This window comes from Apus apus, chromosome 14, assembly GCF_020740795.1.
Source record: "Apus apus isolate bApuApu2 chromosome 14, bApuApu2.pri.cur, whole genome shotgun sequence".
Classification (NCBI taxonomy): domain Eukaryota; kingdom Metazoa; phylum Chordata; class Aves; order Apodiformes; family Apodidae; genus Apus; species Apus apus.
This window is the reverse complement of record NC_067295.1, coordinates 6,537,495-6,550,974: the sequence shown is the minus strand read 5'-3', so window position 1 is coordinate 6,550,974 and position 13,480 is coordinate 6,537,495. Positions and strand designations below refer to the sequence as shown.

Sequence of the window (13,480 nt, the reverse complement as noted above, 5' to 3'; positions counted from 1 at the left end):
AAGGATTATCCAGTTTAAAGTTGATGGGCTTTTTACTCCTTAAAGACCACAGATAAATGTGCCTTCAGAATGTAATGAACCTTCCTAAAACCTATCACTATGGTTATATATTAATCCTATCCATAAACTCTCTTCTCTTTCTCCTCCAGGATCCTGGATTTCCGTCGTGTTCCACCAGTTGCAGGTAGACTGGTTAACATGACGAGAGAAATACGAGATGTGACTCGTGACAAGAAACTGTGGAGAACGTTTTTCATCTCACCAGGTAGTCTTGGAAATAACACCATATTCTTTCTAACCTGCTGAACACATACTTAAGGGAACGATATGTAGATTGCTTAGTTGCTCAGATGTTTCTAATAGAACTGTCTTCTAGACCTTTGAATAAAAATAAATGTGGAGACATAGCCTACAAAGAAGACTTCATTGTTTTGAATTGAGTGCCTTTTCCCCTTGACAAATTATCCACAGAGACAGGCTTTTATGTTCACAAAAGCAATGTATTCAACAAATGCTTTATGTAGAGCAATTTCTAAAGCAATTTCTTCTGTTACTTTCACTTTACCCAAAACCTTATTACTTAGCCAATTAGTTACTTAGACTTTTTTTTTTTTCTCCCCACTGCAATGTGATCCATCACTTCTGTTGGACAGATGCATTTATTTCTAGGTTTTGACTGGAGGACCAAAACCTTATTTTCTCAGAGTCATGTACTTCATTTCTTACTACAGCAGGAATTTGAGAAAAAAATCATGCAAATAGATGTGTAACATATCCTGCTTCCAGCTCAAATTCTCTGCTGGGCAGAGGCCAGAGCAGAAGTGACCTGAATTATTCCCAGTCCTCATTCTTGCTTTGAGGGCTCACCCCAGGAACCAATACCACTCTCCATCACTCTTCACTTTTTCACAACATCTGGGGACTCCAGCCAAGGATGGAGCTCGACATGATGGAAATTTTACAAACACAAGGTAGAACCATGCCCTGCTCACCGGAATATACAACCGGAATAGGTGAAGATGGGCAAAGGGTGAGAGAATGCGGTAGCATCTCTGTTCAGCATCTGGGATGCTGAGGTGGATAAATTAAGGTTGTGAGTTTTGGCACAAAAATACCTACTGAAGTGTATTCCTCGAGAAAGGCTATATTAGGGAAATGTTCGATTGAAAGCATGTTGCTATGTTCCAGTGAGCTTAACTCATATTATTTCAGCTGCGTGCAAATGTGCTTTGCTGAACTTGGGCTGTGGCTTGTGTAACAGGCAATCTGGAGCAGAAACCTCTGGAGATCTCTCCCTAGCTCTCTGTGTGATTGGCCAGAAGCTGTTTATCCCAGATCCCTACAGTCAAGATCCAAAGACTTAATTATAGTTTCTCCCGATGTAACTGTAATTTCTCGCTATTAGGTGGAAACCAGAGCCCTGTCATTGCAGAGCTTTCTCTCTTAAAATATTTATCACACTTCTGTGATCACCAGTGAAGTCATTATCATGGCTGTTATTGTTAGCTTCATATTTGTGTTCAGGTCTGAATGACATAGTTGAGCAGACAGTAACTTCACTTCAAATACCTGACATAATTGCAAGAGGTTTCGTCTTACTCCACTTTCACCTGTACAGTCGTGGTGACAGTGGTGTCAGTACATGGTGACAGTGTTCACCAAACTTGATGTGTAAACCTTTCTGTCTGCTCCAACCAGGCACTCGTGTCTTAGTCACTTTCTCTCCTTCTTTGTTTACATTTTTTTTTGCCTGATTTATTTTGTAGGCAAAACACCACACACGAAAGATGGCAAAAAAAATCTTGTGCTTGTTCATGTGCACAAGTTGCTTTGGCCCATTTGAAATTGAAACCATTTTATTACTTTTTTAGCAAGTAAGACGTAGATTAGTTGTTTTTTTGTTGCTTTTTAGTCTTCCCAAGTTATATATCAAGGCTTAAGGGTGAACTTGAGTGATTTCTGAGAATTACAGAACTGTACTGAAGTACTGAGCAGCTTACAGCAGCCAGAGCACAGCAAAGCAGTTCAGGCTGTCAGTTTGGATGAAGATCTTTATCTTGTCATTATGAAATTCCAGACATCCAGGGGATGGTCCAAGCATAATCCTTTATTCAAATTTATTTAGAGGCCTCAGATAAATTAAATTAAAATATTTGATTAACTACGAATCAGGCTTTTCTGGAGAATAAAATGCTTAAGCAATTAATTTTTCTTTCAGTGTTACATTTCCTAAATCAATATACTTTGCTTAAGTCATGTTGGTTACTTGTCAGAGTTCTTCCCAACAAGTCCCAAGTTTAATTAGTTGAATTCTCATTAACATATCCCCAACCTCTGTCATGTATTTCATAGTGACCTTAAGAGGCAGGCATTAATTAATGCTTAATGAAGAAGTAACAAAGGTCCTAAATTAAGCATTTGGAAACAAATTGACACACCTAGCAGGCAGCTCAAGCAGCAGATTAAGGACAGAAAAGGGAAGAGAGGAGGGTGCTGGGATGAGCCCCACAGCCCAGGGAAGTGAGGATGGAGAGGGAGCCTGGGAAAGACTGGAAAAGACTGACTTGTCCCCTGGACAGATGAGGGGTGCCAAAGTCACTTGGTTTTGAGGGAGAACTGCTTACAAACTGGGAAATCGAGGTGTGCTGTATGGATATTTGCAAGAACCAGTCTGCACCCACACGAAGCTCTGGCAGCCCCTGTGAGTCTCCCTTGGGGGTGGCTGTGCCATCTCCATCCCCAGCAGTGCTCAGTGACAGTGGGGTCAGGGGGGCACACTGTGTCTGCTGGCAATGTCTCGCTCTCTGTGCACTCCTGTACATCTCTTAAAATGAAACAAGAGGAAAATGTAATTGATTTTATGCAGAGTTCTTCCCCGGGGGCTGGGAGACCACTGTTTGCAGTGGAAACCCTTTGGAGGGTAAATATGGATGATGCTCATCAAGACACCCTGGTTTTCTCTGCACCAGTGTGGGGATGTGTCAGAAGAAACCTCACTACATTCCCACTTGTCCCATGAGGCATGGAAATGGGGGTCTCTTACTGCCAGGAAGCTGCAGGCAGATGTAGCTTCAGAGCTCACTGAGGAGCAGCATGGCTTTTTCCCTGGGAAGGTGGGAATGGCTGTGAGCAGGCTGGTCAGCCCATGCTTTAGGCTGCATTCAGAGAGAAAGCAGATTGCAGAAAAGTGCACTTCCAGGCAGTTTGGACTCAACATGAGAAATGGAATTAGGTCAGTAATTATTTAAATTAATTTTGCATCCTTTGCAGTAGGGCAGACTGCAGTAGCCCTGCTACTTTTACAAATGAATGGTAATTTGCTTGGAACATAGAGACATATTAATGATGTCAGCCTTCATTTTGGAAGTAATTGAGGCAGCAGCTTAAAGAAATCAATGTTACACAGCTAGTAAGCACCGTGGTTTTGTTCATATTAACCAGTTCCAAGGGATTATGGATTATTTTTTTTTTCCCTCTAAGCAAACAGTAGCAATTCTGAATTAGCTATTATTCTGAGCAGGTAAAAGAAAGATCTTTTCATTCATTGATTTAATAAATATTCAGGATTCTTTCCAGTACTCCAATTGCACAGGCTTCTATTAACAGTCCTCTATTAACAGTCATGCAAATCTCAATAAAAGAATTGCTCTTCCAAGCAATTTGCTTTAAGGTATCTCCACTTGTTCCTTTTCTTCCTGAGAGGAATTATTGTTCAGCTGTTGGGACAATACACAGAAAATGTGCAGATGAGTACACAGACACTCTGGTTCTTAATTGTTGTAATTAGGTGGAGTTTAGATCTCCAGACCATGATTTTTGCATGGATTTCATTATGAATTGTATCCATTTATCCTCAGATAATGAAAAGCAGGCATTTGCAATGCTGCTTGGGATTGAGTCTCTTGCCTCTAGTGCTTTGGGGAAACAATTTTGGATTTTAATGAAGAAGGAGTTTGCATGTTGCAGACTCACAGCATTTGAACATTTCAGCATGTATAAACATCCCTCCTGTTCTGCTTTGCCAGCACTGCTGCTGGTGCTGCTTCTGCCCACTCTGCAGGAGCACAAATTTCTGCCAGTTGCTTCTTTCTCACATGTACTTAGGAAGGGGGATCTGTACAGAAACACCTGTGTCTTCTGAGAGAGGAACATACGGACTGGGCAATTTTAATGAGAGGAGAAGGACAGCATTCCAATTAGACCTAATCTCCCTTTTCCCTTGGATTTTTGCCTTCCAAAGGCCAAACTCTGCTCTTGGCATGGGATTGCTGGCGAAGCACTGGGCTCGTGTCTCTAGCTGGAATTTCACCCTCAGCCTGCTGTGCAGAATGTGGGTCACCTACTTAGGTTTCAAAGAGGCTTGCTACTGCACCTTGAAGTCTGAATTGAGAACTGTGCTTTTCTATATTTGGTCCTTTTTTATTTTTCTTTCCTAAGGGTTTTAAGAAACCTTAAAAATTCATGTTTCCCCAGGTAATTCAGCTTGCTTCATCTCACTGCCTGTATAGAAGACCTATGGTAGGCATATCAGGATGTCTATTCTGTATCAATCAAAGCAGTTAATTTATTTAATATTTGCTTGAAATACATTGTCCTTTCACCTCCACTACCCCTAGAAATAGGACAGGAACTGTGGAGAGCAAGTATCCCAGGTCTGAGCCCAGAAGAGAATGGCAGCTGGCAGAAAAAGCTTTGCCACTGAAAGTAACTTCTCCCTGAGAAACACACTTGTGGTGTCACTTGGACAACTGGACTCCCGTTGTGGGTGATGGGGGCTCTGTGGGAAAGTCAATAGCTGAAGGAGAACAACAGGAGTGGAGATGAAGGGCCTGGCATGGTGCAGCACACATGCTGGCTGTGTCAGTGCAGCAGTAAATGCCATCACTGCCAGAGCTTTCAAGCTTGCCTGAAGATTTATCTGGATACAAATGTGTGATTACTGTCAAATGATTAGTCCCAGGTGCTTTCGTTGACAATACAGAGTGGGGTTTCATTGTTCCCAAAGTTAAATTCAGAACCCAACTATTAAACACAGTATTTATCTTCCCACTGTGCAAAATGCTGTGTTTAATATAATTCCTTTTTTGAAAGGTCAGATTTACATAGTGAGCCACAGAGTCTGTGATAGCATGGGAAGGGCATTGCTGGGCCTTTTGCTCTTTACATAACAGCTACAGTGGCAGATAACAGAGCATCTGTGTCCCTCTGCCAGGTGGAGGTCAAGTCATAGAAACCCTGGAAGATAAACTGTCTCAGGCCATCAAGATAAATCTGCATAGGTTCCCTCCTTCCCCAGACAAGCAGGTGATGCTGACACAGCTGTGCTGAAGCACAAGCCCCAGTGCAGCATCAGAAGGGAGGAAACATAACCCCTGGCTGCAGCAAAGGGACAGCCCTGCATTCCCTCCTGGCTGCAGGCACCCGGGAACTAGGGATCTCTTTCCATCTCCTAACTCCTCTGAGCTGGCTGGCAGCAAGCAGCATCAGTACATGATTTCTTGTCAGTCATCCCTTGTGGCAGCCTGCAGCCGCTTTAAATATTTGCCTGCAATCAATTTTTTAAGGGTGTAAGTTGCAGATGTTTTTCCCCAGTTTTTATTGTTGAGAATATCCCAAAATTCCTAAGGGCCCAGTAGGATGCTCCTGCTTGCAGACCGCCTGCAGCTGGCAGTGCTGCCCACAGGTGCTTGGACAACTCTTCGCTTGTATCCTGAATTATTGAAGAGGCTCACAGGGAGGCATAAAACCTTTCCTGGTTTTGCCAGGATGATCAAAGGAGAAGTTGAGGCACCTGTGTTTGCCCTGCAAAAGCTGTGCCAAGTGCTTGCTGCGGCAGCATTTTTTAAAAGGAAACTCCTGAGAGCTTTTGCACTGCAAGGCAGTGTGCCCAGGGCTCGCGTTGGGTTGGATTGGTCTAGATGTTGACTTTACACTTGATTTTAGACTAATAAAATGAGTGAGTCTGAAGGAGGGTCACTGAGATGGTCCTGGAGCTGGTGTGTCTGGTGTACAAGGAGAAGCTGAGGGTTTCAGATTTGTTAAAGCTAGACAAGAGAAGGCAATGCTAGTCTGACTCTGATATTAGTGCTGGACTGAAGATGTAACTTGAACCACAGGCTTCCAGAGTCCTTTCCAGCCCAACTTTCCCTAGCTGTGATTGCTCTTTTCCCATGCAATTTGTAAAAAAGTTTCCAAAACTTCATCCTCAGAGATATGAGTCATATTATTGAGTTGCTTAAAAGGAAAAATTAACGGGGTTTCTGTCGGGGTTTGTAGGAAACAGCCAATCTGAGTGGCTTACTGGCCAAGGACATGGTCACTTCTCAGCTCAAGGGAGCTCTCAAATTCTGTTATTTTCATTAAAATATTAAGGGAATATCTATGCCTTATATGCAAGAAAAAGCTTTTAAAATAGCTCTTAAGAAAGGATATTCTGTGCAGTAAATAACTTCCAATCACAAAATTAAAAGCACAGACATCCTGAGTGCTCCCTTCTTTTTCTTCCCTGAAGTAATTTTCTTTCAGTAACCGTCAACAAGCTTTTTGACCACAGGGTAAATATTTCTGGACTGAGCCAGGATGTATTTAGCTGGTGTGAGCCAACACTGTGAATGTAAATATACAGCTTGGGCTGGAATTGTTCCTGAGCACAGATAGATGGGTGACCCTCCTGAGTCAGTCACAACAGAGGTTTTGAAAAGGCTGTGTCCTGAGTAAAGTAATCATAGCTTAATTGTCAAATCTGATGGCCATCAACAGAGACCTGGAATTGAAAAGCTGAGCCTTTTAGTCCAGTTAGCATTTGGTCTTGAATAGCATGGTTAATTAATATAATAAAAAAAATTATGAGACTTTATTGGTTTTTCACATTCTCCTTCTCCTCCTTACCCAGTTGCAGCTCCTTGCTCTGTTTCTCCCACCTGTCATCTCTGTAGCACCAGGACCAGTACTGCTCCCTCTGCTTGACTCATCCTCCCCCTTGCACCATCTCTACCAGGTGCTTGGCTGGCTGCAGGGTGGGTGTGAACCAAGGGGACATCATGGTGATGTGATGAAAACCCACCAGCTCACCTTTTTGAGCTGCTTGGTTTTCTGCAGCAGGCACAAAATCACCTCACTCTCTTTGCCAGCCCTTCCTGCCTCATTTATACTGATTCTGCCCAAAGGGAGAGTAGCTCAGAAGCAATATTTGAATTTAGAGGCCTAGTGGGGAATTAGGAAGCAATGTGACGTCTCAGCTTTGTGCATTACCATATGGAAAGGGCACAGTCTTCCTCTAATGACATTTTGTGTGCATAAAGCAATGTCAAAAGACTTGTAATGCACTGAGAAGATCATCACCATTGTGCTCCTCTTCTTGTTCATAGTCCAGTGTTGGTGGGGCTTGGGGATGAGCTGCTTTGTCCCACCTCCACCTGGGAGGTGGGACAGATTTCACGTAGGAATGAGGTTCTTGTAAAGTGGTAGGTGTTCCTGATGATACAGAAATATTTGGTGGCAGCTTTGGGGTGGTTTTAAGGTAACACACACTCCAAAACCTGCTGCAGGTTCATTTTCTGTGATGGTTGGAGTAATGTGATGTGTGGAGAAAAAAATTTGTGCTTGGGATGTGTGCTGACAGAGTTACATCTGTGCCATTTCCACCTTCCACGTACACCCCCACATGAGTCTTCCTGGTAAATAATTCTCCTTAGTGAAACTGCCAGCTTTTCTTATACCAACAAGTAAATTAATGAAATGTTGTCTGTTCTTAAATAAATGAGCCAAGATTTTGAAAGCTGACTTAATTTTGGGCACGTGCCACTTGTTCAGCTGTGGGATTTGGGGTTCCAGCCTGGGGTAACAAATATATCCCAAAGGATGTATCAGTCAGGGAAGATGGAAGGAGAAGGGAAGGGATTTAAAAATAATAAAATTTGGGTTTTTTTAATATAAATAGACTGGAAATAGTCACAGAGAGCTCAGCATAGGGCATGATCCCAGTCACTGGAATGAATGTCTTTCTAGTGGTTTCAGTGGAAGAAAACTATGTGTGGTAATGGGGTTTTGGGTCTGAAATTTATTTCTGCTCATACATACATCAGTGCTTGTATGAATTCTTGAACTATAATTTAAGGTTAAGTTTTAAAACTCTGTTCCTTTATTTGCCAGCCAACAACATCTGCTTCTATGGGGAATGTTCCTACTACTGCTCCACAGAGCACGCCCTGTGTGGAAAGCCGGATCAGATCGAAGGGTCTCTGGCTGCTTTCCTGCCTGATTTGTCTCTAGCTAAAAGGAAAACCTGGAGGAACCCTTGGAGACGTTCCTACCACAAGCGCAAGAAAGCAGAGTGAGTAGTGGTGAGCAAAGGGTTCGCCAACTTCAAGAAGTGATAGGAAAATCAAACAGTGCTGCAGTTACTGCCCTGGCCTGATCTAAAGCATTGAGGCTTAGGAGAGCATCAGCATTTCTTCAGCTGGTCCAGCTCCTGGCAAGGAACAGAGAACTCACACTTGCAAGGATCCCCAGCTTATGGTCCTGAACCTGAAAGGACCTTCAGTGGCATAATTCCCTCATGGGACAGATACCTCTGGTAGCTTTGACAGGATGCAACAGGACCTAAGTCCTATCAGAGGGAGAAAGAATCACTGCTAACAGCAGCCCTAAACAAGTGTCAAATGTTTTCATCATATGACCGATGGTGCAGCTGGTCTCCTAAATCTTGAAGCTATCAGCCAGATAGTTTTCAATCTTGTGATTTTCTTCCTTTTTCATCAGGCACAATCTTTATCCATAGCCTGTGTTACTGGATGCAGCCTGAAGAATGTGCTGCCTCTACCTGACCCTGACCTCAATCAATCATGATACAACTAGATCTCTGTAAAATAACTTTTTTTTAATACTCTGTGATCTTTGTATGTCACATAAGATATCAAAATATTGGCTTTTCCAGATGGGAAGTTGATCCAGATTATTGTGAAGAGGTTAAACAAACACCCCCCTATGACAGTGGGACCAGAATTCTGGATATAATGGATATGACAGTTTTTGATTTCCTAATGGGTATGTTTCATCTCTTTCAAAAATTAAATGCAACATTTAATTAGAATAAGAACCATTTCTTTCTGCACTGCTCTGCATAGCTCAGCAGTTTGCTACAGCGTGTTTGAAGCTGCATTTACTGTATGTGCCTTTCTAGATGATTATGAGAAAATGCAGATTTACATGGTTATGTATTCCCATCAGTGCAGATTAAAGGAACAAAGATCTTCAGAAAAGCAGAGTGATGATGAATGCAGGTCAGGCTAGTCTTCTTCACAGCAGTCGAGTTTCACTTTTTGCTTTAGTGGGTGCTTTAATATTGCACCTTGTGGCTCCTGGATGCACGTGCAAGGCTGGTTTTTATTGGCATGGTGTTTTCAACCTGTAGTAGTATTCACTGCTGGTTGCTCTATGCACTGGCAGAAGGAGACAAGAAAGAGGTGTTGCTTTGTCACAAAGGCAACTGTGGTGTCTATCAGGAAGGCTTTTTTCTGTTCATGTAGCCTGATTAGAATAAAATCATTATTAACAAGCAGGTAATAGAGACCTATTCCAAGCCTACTCACTTGTTAACACTGAGACATTCTCATATGAAACCTGTTCTGCTGCAGCTACAGTACCTGCAAGGTGCCAACATACATACTGGATCCTCAGCCACATGCCAGCGTGGACATTCCCTCTGCCATTGCTACTACTGAGATTTCTGCGATGGGCTGCAGTAGGAGAGGGCAAATGGCAGCTCAGGAGCCAAAAGTGTCTCAAGACCCCTGCCATGAAGACAAAATTCATAGCTTGGCACCAGTACTCTGCACATTGACCTTAAAAAGCAGATCAGGTGTCTCCTTGCCATGAGCGCCCAGAAGGTGCTGTTGGGCTGTACCACTGCAGTAGCATCCTGATCCATAGTAGCATCCTGATCCACAGTAGCACCCTGATCCATAGTAGCATCCTGATTCATATGCCAGAGCTATAATATCAAGTTGGTTTTCCAGGCAGCCAGAGATTTGGGCAAAATTTATATTAGAGGAAAAACAGGGTGTTTGGTCGTAGTTAAAAATGTTTAATACAACACTAGCAGAGTCATATGGATTAACATCCCTGCTTGTAGGATGCACTTCCCCCTCCCTAAGCTAAGGCCTGCAGCTGGCACCCATACCATGGCTGCTTTGCACACTGTGCTGACCCAAGCCTGGAGCAGGAGGACTTGTTCTCAGCAGTGCATCTCTGCTGGCTTAGGACATAGGTACCCCACAGAAGACCAGGCTCCACAAGCAGTTGAGATGCCATCATACTTGAAAGAGATTTCCTTAACACACCCAGAAGGGGTTGCTGGAGGGAGGGAAAGTTTGTTTTATCTCCTGATGGGTCCTCAGAGAGCTTGAAAACTCCCTGAGGCACAACAGCCTATCTTCCAGTATCACACACTTTGGTCTTTCCACAAAAAATGAGCTCAGCAGACTGGTTGATTTCTCTGTCCCACACAGCCACCATGTTTGGGGAGCACTGGGCTTCTTGCTGAACTTTGGTATTGCCCTGAGCTGCAGGCTCAGCAGCAACCCTGAGTGAGAAGAGTCTTTCTCTTTATTCCACAGGTAACATGGATCGACATCACTATGAAACCTTTGAGAAGTTTGGAAATGAAACATTTATTATCCATTTAGATAATGGAAGAGGGTAAATACCTTTCATAATCTTTCTGGGGAAAATAAAGAAGACAAAAGTCTTTAAAACAGCCTTTGTCATGTTTTTGCTCTTATCTTCAAATAGGTTTGGAAAATATTCCCATGATGAACTTTCCATATTGGTGCCTTTAAACCAGTGCTGCAGGTACATTTCACCTCTGGAATTGTCTTCCATTTTATACAGCTTTTTCCACTGGCAGGACTGAAATGTTCAAGTGAATCTCATATTGCCTACCCTGGAAAGGAGGAGATGTTATGATACTGCCCAGGGAGCCTGACCTGAGCTAGTCCTGGGTACTGGTACTAACATGTTACGTGCTTTGTTGAGATCAGACCTTGCAGGAATGTGGCTGTGAGCTGTTGTGAGAGGCTTTATTAAGACAAAATGCCTCTCCCATGGAAGTCAAGTTGCAAAACTTCCCCCAGCTTGTTCAAGTGCTTCACAGCAGCTTTCCATGGTGCCCACAGCCAGGATTTTCAGAGAGGACAGGTGACATTTAGAGTTTCAGCTTTGCCCAGCTGGGACACAGGGTGAGCTGTGTGTCTGCAGAGGCTGGGGCAGCCCTGTGGGAGGAGGCAGCAGGAGCCTCTGGTGCCACCAGCCACACCCCAGCTCAGTGCCACAGGCATCGTGCATGTCACTGCCAAGGTGACCCCATGAATGCTGCGCCAGATCCAGCTGGTGCCTCACCCAGCTGAGGAACATGAAGGCTGTCTGCACTTGACAGTAGAGCTGTGCTCCAAGACCTCTAAGGGCTCCCAAAAGTCACTGGCCAGGTGACAACGCCAGCTGCTCAGTAGGACTGTGCCAGTGCCTGCTTCTCATCAGTTCAGGTCACAATAAGAATTTTATGCTGCTATGACTATGCTGACTATCAGCCTTTTAGTCCTGTCAAGATCAATAGTGATGAAAATACTAATTGACTTTTTTTGTCTCTCCTTTTTCCCCTAGAATAAGGAAGTCTACCTATCTGCGATTACAGCTGTTAGCCAAGGAGGAGTACAAACTCAGTCTCTTGATGAAGGAATCTTTACTAAAAGATAAAATAGCTCCCATTCTTTACCAGCCTCACTTGGAGGCGATGGACAGGAGGCTGCGGATTGTCCTCAAGGCTGTCAGTGACTGCATAGAGAAGGATGGTTATGACAATGTGGTTGAAAATGACTTTCACACTGATGTTAACACTGTTACGACCGAGAGGTAGTGAAATCGCAAGACGACGTTTTTACCAGCAAAGATTCAAAGAGGGGAAAAAACAACACAGCAAAAGTCTTGCAAAAGACTGTATGTGCCACTTTGTGAATTCAGTGAATTCAGAAATGAGATATAATTGTTCCCAAAGTAGGTAATGTGTAGACTCTGCAAAGGATTAGTTCATTATGAAAAATAAGTCTAATGTGATGCTTTTCATTAGTTCCTAAAGAGAGATTATGAAAAGATTCAGAAAATACTCAGCTCACTGACAGACAACGGTCTGATATCAAAACTCCTCCTGTCCTTTTTGTATAGAAAGGAGGCCTTTACTTAAGATTTTGTATTTATATACAGTATATCTATGAAAACCCAGACCTACCTACCAAATTTAACTAAGAGGGACGGCATAGTTTTGTGACTCACACTTTACTTTGTGGTGACGGTCCACTTAGTACTTTGTGTTAACCCTTTAAGTGCTCTAATCCACTGTATCTTATTTAAATTGAATGCTTTCCCCCCTCAGCTACTAAGCATTTAAAGGGTTAAGGCATTATGAACTTTTAAAGGCAAAAAAATAATAATTATTATTATTATAATAAATACAGTGGTTACCGGAAGGGAATTTCACTAATTGTGCATTGACAGGAATACTTGAATGTTGGTTTTACAAAGTGATGTAAAATGACAAGTTGTACTATTTGTCCATAAGGAGGTGGCAGCTCTTACCTTTCTAGACTATCATAGCTGAGCTGCTACTTTTCAACTTTGCTTTTGATAGTTTTGTGTAAATATATACATATATGGGTAAAAAGCTGCTTTCAGCAGCTCTAGGCTTACTTTTGCAGCATTTTTGTGGAATTGTTTGCAACGTGGTAAAAGTGCAATAAAGATATGGCAAAATGTGTAGCCATCATGTCTAAATGGGTTCATTTCTCCCTGGAAAACATGTTCAGAGCAAAGCTGGACACACCAGCAAATATTCCAGAAGTAGGTGTTTAAATGGTCATCCCATTTTTGTAGCAGCAGCCAACTGAGCTGAAATAGGGAACTGCTGATCTATATATGTTACAAGTCTGATAAGAACCATGGTATTGAAAATGGCCAGTCTTTCATATGAAAGCATTGTTTTGACTCTCATTTCAGCATCCCTTCCTCTTGCAATTATATCTGTAGGAACAAGCTGAAGAGCAACACCTCTAAATGCGTATGGCTTGACACACTGCCCAGGGGATTTAGATACAGCAGCAAATGCCCTTGCCCAACCCAGAAAACCCCAGTCTAAATTGTCTAGAAATATGGTATTCTCAACCAAATAGTTCTGAATCATTTACAGCTGAGTTCATGTAATATGTGTGGAGACTTTTCAGCCCAAAAGCAAGCTATAAATTGAACAAGTAGCTGTATTAGACTTGTGAAAACACTGTGTGGTACAGAAGGAATCTCTCATCACTCCTTTGGGTGAAGGAGAGAGTTTATGATGATATTCATCACAGTTCTAATTCAAAGCTGTCATTTGTTTCATTTTATGTCTTTCTTCCCAAGGATTTATAAACATATACTCTAAAAGCTTGTAGCCAGA

General features: G+C 42.6%; 1 protein-coding gene across 2 annotated transcripts in view; it reads left to right on the top strand.

Moving 5' to 3' along the window:
* The window catches only part of FAM20C (FAM20C golgi associated secretory pathway kinase), a 60,717-nt gene extending 47,910 nt beyond the window's left edge, over positions 1–12,807 (top strand). For both annotated transcript variants that reach the window (XM_051632347.1, XM_051632346.1), the window contains 6 exons: positions 150–265; positions 8,152–8,332; positions 8,936–9,045; positions 10,617–10,698; positions 10,792–10,851; positions 11,659–12,807. In XM_051632347.1, the coding sequence (XP_051488307.1) occupies positions 150–265; positions 8,152–8,332; positions 8,936–9,045; positions 10,617–10,698; positions 10,792–10,851; positions 11,659–11,911 (802 nt within the window). In that variant the 3' untranslated portion in view covers positions 11,912–12,807. The remainder of the gene's footprint in view (positions 1–149; positions 266–8,151; positions 8,333–8,935; positions 9,046–10,616; positions 10,699–10,791; positions 10,852–11,658) is intronic.
* Positions 12,808–13,480: the final 673 nt, after the last annotated feature.